Below are 4,841 nucleotides of genomic sequence, written 5' to 3'. Positions count from 1 at the left end.
AGGTCGCCCAGGCGCAGCAGCTGGCAGACGCCCTGCCAGACGCTGCCGCAGGCCACCAGCCGCCCGCCCGCGTAGTCCAGCAGCAGCAGCTTGTTGACGTTGTTGGCCGGGGCCAGCGGGTGCTGGCAGAGCCGCACGGCGGGCGGCGGGTAGCACCGGGCGTCGTCCGGCACCGGCCCCGTCCCGTGCACCCGCAGCTGGCTGAGATTGGCCGCCAGCTTGTAGACGCGGTTTACGGCGCCGGCAAAGACCTCGCCCGTCTCGCGGTGCACCGCCAGGTGGGTCAGTCCCCCGTCCGGCACCGAAAAGGATACCCGGGTGGCCGGGAGCGGCGGAGGGGGGGCCCCTGCCCGGGCCAGGGGCGGCAGCAGCAGCAGCAGAGCCAGGGCCCCGAGCAGCAGTGGGGCGGCCATGGTGGGATGGTCGGGGGGCGGCAGGCCTGGAAGGGGGAGAGATGGGGGTTAGAGAGATGGGGACCTCCCCCCTGCCAGAGAGACCACCCCCAGCCCCCCACTTCCCCATGGCTGACCCCCCAACACCCACAGCCAACGCCCACCCCAGCCCCCCACTTCCCCATGGATGACACCCCCCAACACCCCCAGCCATAGCCCACCCCCAGCCCCCCACTTCCCCATGGCTGACTCCCCAACACCCACAGCCAGCGCCCACCCCAGTGCCCACCCCAGCCCCCACTTCCCCATGGCTGACCCCCCAACACCCGCAGCCAGTGCCCACTCAGAGCCCCCACTTCCCCATGGCTGACGCCCGCCCCCCAGCCAGAGAGCCTACCCCCAGCCCCCCACTTCCCTATAACTGACCCCCAACTCTCCAGCCAGAGAGCCCACCCCAGCCCCCCACTTCCCCACGGCTCACCCCCAACCCCCAGCCAGAGATCTCACCCCAGCCCCCCACTTCCCCATGGCTGACCCCCCAACACCCACAGCTAGCGCCCACCCCAGTGCCCACCCCAGCTCCCACTTCCCCATGGCTGACCCCCCAACACCCGCAGCCAGTGCCCACTCAGAGCCCCCACTTCCCCATGGCTGACGCCCGCCCCCCAGCCAGAGAGCCCACCCCAGCCCCCCACTTCCCCACGGCTCACCCCCAACCCCCAGCCAGAGATCTCACCCCCAGCCCCCCACTTCCCCATGGCTGACCCCACAACACCCACAGTCAGAGCGCCCAGCCCCCCACTTCCCCATGGCTGACCCCCCAACACCCGCAGCCAGAGATCCCACCCCCGTCCCCATAGTTCCCCATGGCTGACCCACGCCCCCCAGCCAGAGAGCCCCCCCAGCCCCTCACTTCCCCATGGCTGACCCCCCAACACCCACAGCCAGAGATCCCACCCCCAGCCCCTCAGTTCCCCATGGCTCACCCCAACTCCCAGCTGGAGAATTCATCCCCAGTCCCCCAATTCCCCATAAGTGACCCCCAACTCCCCAGCCAGAGAGCCCCCCCAGCCCCCCACTTCCCCATGGCTGACCCCCCAAGCCCCGCAGGTTGAGAGACCAACCCCAGCTCCTGACTTCCCCATGACTGATCCCCCAACACCCACAGCCAGTGCCCACCCCCAACCCCCTACTGACTTCACCATGACTGATCCCCCAACACCCACGGCTGCCCCCCCCCACAGCTTCGGTCACCCAGATCCCCTTCCCCATAGCTGAACCCCCAACACCCAATCTCCTCAGATAATTTGCCCCCCAGCCTCCCCAAAGCAGACTCAGCCCTCCCACCCTACACAAGCCCCTGTCCCCACAGGGTTACCCCACCAGGCCTGTGCCCCCCAACCCTCCCCACTTAGGGTCAACCCCCCCCCCATAGCTGAACCCCTGCCCCTTTCCAGACCCCCAACCCACTCCAGACGGGGCTACCTCTGGGGCCCAGCCCCCCGAATCAGAGCCTCCCCCAGCTCCCTCCTCACTGGGTGCTGAGGGCAGAGAGAGCACCCCACCGCCAGACACCCCCCCGCCTTTCTTAGCACCCCCTCAACACCTCCCACACATGCCTGGATCCTTGTTAGCACCCTGTGCAAGGAGTCAAAACACCCCTCCCCCGCAGCGCCAGGGCGGGGGGCTCGTGACCTGGAGAGCGGGGGGGCCCCCCACAGTGTGGGGGGGGACGCAAGAGGGGAGAATCCCTGAGACAGGGATGGGTCCGAGGATCCCCATAACACACCCAGGACCCCCAGCGCCCACCCCCACAACACACACGAGCCCCCCACCATCACTAGGCCCCCACAGCCCCCCTCCACACACCCACAAGCCACAGCTCCTCCCACTGTCAGGCCCCGCCCCCAGCCCCGCCCCAATCACACCCCGCCCCACATCCAGGGCTTAAGAGCCCCGAAAACAGGCCTGAGGCCTTCTAATGAGCCAGGGCTGGTGGGACCCTCTGCCTCCTGGGCTACTGCCCCATATCCCCCCAGGCTAAAGAGCCCAGCAGCTTGGGGGGGACCTGGAGACCTCACTACAGCCCCCCTGAGCTGGCAGAGGGCTGAAGAAGACCAGGGGGAGCAGAGGTGAGGCTGGGGAGGCCAGACCCTTACTTTTCACACCCACTTTAAGCAGTGCCCTCCCAATAACCACAGAGACATGGGTCAGAGCCCCCCACTGCCCCACCCCACAGCCTCCTACCAGCCTGACCCCAGCCCTGCCCCATAGGCCCAAAGCCTCCTGCCAACCCAACCCCACAACCTCCCTTCCCACCTTGGCCACAGAGCCCCACAACCCTCTCAGCCCCATAGGCCCAAAGCCTCCTGCCAACCCAACCCCACAACCTCCCTTCCCACCTTGGCCACAGAGCCCCACAACCCTCTCAGCCCCATAGGCCCAAAGCCTCCTGCCAACCCAACCCCACAACCTCCCTTCCCACCTTGGCCACAGAGCCCCACAACCCTCTCAGCCCACACCCTGTTACAACCACCCAGCAATGTTAATCTGACCCTGGCCCAGCCTTAGGACCCAGCCCTTACCCCCCAGTTTTCTCTAAGCCCCCTGCCCACCCCCCAGCTTTCGTCTCCCACTGGAAGAGAGGCTGAGAGAGGATCCCAGTGCCCCAGAAAAGGGCCAGGAAAGACACAAGCCAGATGCCCCCCCTTTCCTGAACTGCACCCCCATTCAGGGATCTGCGGGGAAATGGCCACCTGTTCTCTTCTCCCACCCACCCCCCCTGACATTGCTGTGCAGGAAAAGAACCCAGGAGTCCTGGCTCCCATCTCACAGTCTGCTCTACCGCTAGACCACCACTCCCCTCCCAGAACCAGGGAGAGAACCCAGGAGTCCTGGCACTCCGCCCGACCCAGCTTAGTGCCCGCCTAGGGTCAGGACCAATGGGGGTTTGGGGGGGGGGGTTGGCCAGGCAGCAGTGAATCCCCTCACCCCACTCTGCTGGGAGAATGGGGGGCTCAGACAGCTGTGGGGATGCCCCAACCCTACCCCCAGAGTGACACCCCCTGCAGCCCCCCACCTGACAACTTGGGCATGGGGCCCCCAAAGTAACAGAGCAGGCAGAGGGAAGGGAGCCCTCCAGTATGGGGGCTCTGCTCCCATCCCCCCAATCCTCCCTGCATGGGCTGATCTGGGGGCTGCCCCTGCCAGGCCCCCATGCTCCAATCCTGGGGGTGTCTCCTCCCTGCCCCAGTCCCTGACCCCCAAATCCTGGCCCTCTCCCCAATGCAGAGCCCCCTTCATGCCCTGAGCCATCTGCCCCAAAGCACTGATCTGTGGGGGACTTCCCCAATGAACTGAGACCCACACACCCAGCATCCTCCCTACCCCCCAATGCACCGACCCCCTACCCGCCCCCCGATCCTGGGCCCCCGCAATGCACCGATCCTGCCCCCGATCCTGCCCCCCCCCCAATGCACCGATCCCCTCCCCACCCCGTGCACTGATCCGGGCCCCCCCAATGCACCGCCCCCCGTGCACCGATCCTGCCCCCCATGGACCAACCCCCTCCCCGCCCCCCGATCCTGCCCCCCCCCAATGCACCGACCCCCTCCCCGCCCCCCGTGCACCGATCCGGACCCCCCCAATGCACCGATCCCCTCCCCACCCCGTGCACCGATCCTGCCCCCCATGGACCGACCCCCTCCCCGCCCCCCGATCCTGGCCCCCCCCAATGCACCGACCCCCTCCCCGCCCCCCGTGCACCGATCCGGACCCCCCCAATGCACCGATCCCCTCCCCGCCCCCCGTGCACCGATCCTGGGGGCCCCCAATGCACCGACCCGCCCCCCGATCCTGGGGGGGCCCCGCCCGGCTCTACCTGCAGCTGCAGCCGCGCGCCCCGCTCCGGCTCTGCCCCCTCCCCGCCCGGCCGGGCCCTTTAAACGCGGGCTGCACCATTGTGGGCGGGGGGGGAGGGATGGGGGAGCGCCCCCCAAGGGCCCCGCCCTGCGATCCCCTGATCCCGTCCTGCTCTGCTCCCCCCAGGACCCCCCTCGGGAGATGGGGCGGCCAGGCGAGTCCCCCACCCCCGCAATCCCCTGAGCCCTCCCCCCGCTGCAGGAATGGATCAGCCCGATCATTCATTGCAGCCCAGCGGTCGCTGGCTGGAGCCACAGGGGGGCGAGTGTGCAAGGGGCTCGCGCGTGCCCGGAGTGTGCAAGGGGCTCGCGCGTGCCCGGAGTGTGCAAGGCCTGTCCCCACGCACCCTGCATTTCGGCTGTGCAAGGAGATCTCTTGCACAGACTGTGTGTGCGAAGTGTTTTCACACATCCTGCTATCTGGGTGTGCAAGGGGCTTGCACACACTGTGACCGTGCAAGGCAGTCACACTCCCCTGGTGCCGTGAGTGTACGAGGGGCTTTCACTCACTTGCACACTGAGGGTGTGA

At 68.0% G+C, this 4,841-nt stretch overlaps 1 protein-coding gene across 1 annotated transcript; it reads right to left on the bottom strand.

Annotated features, from left to right (window-relative positions):
* Window positions 1–2: 2 nt before the first annotated feature.
* LOC135976243 (plexin-A3-like) lies at window positions 3–4,424 on the bottom strand (the record flags this gene model as incomplete). The annotated part of the gene is made up of 2 exons (XM_065571011.1): window positions 4,273–4,424; window positions 3–439 (listed from the first exon to the last, which is right to left on the bottom strand). A coding segment is annotated over exon 2 (411 nt), but the record flags the coding sequence as incomplete, so codon positions are not given.
* Between the last annotated feature and the right edge of the window lie 417 nt (window positions 4,425–4,841).

The sequence above is a fragment of the Chrysemys picta genome, chromosome 17, assembly GCF_011386835.1.
Source record: "Chrysemys picta bellii isolate R12L10 chromosome 17, ASM1138683v2, whole genome shotgun sequence".
NCBI lineage: Eukaryota > Metazoa > Chordata > Testudines > Emydidae > Chrysemys > Chrysemys picta.
Note: the sequence above shows the minus strand (reverse complement) of the source record. Positions and strands in the feature narration are given on the sequence as shown.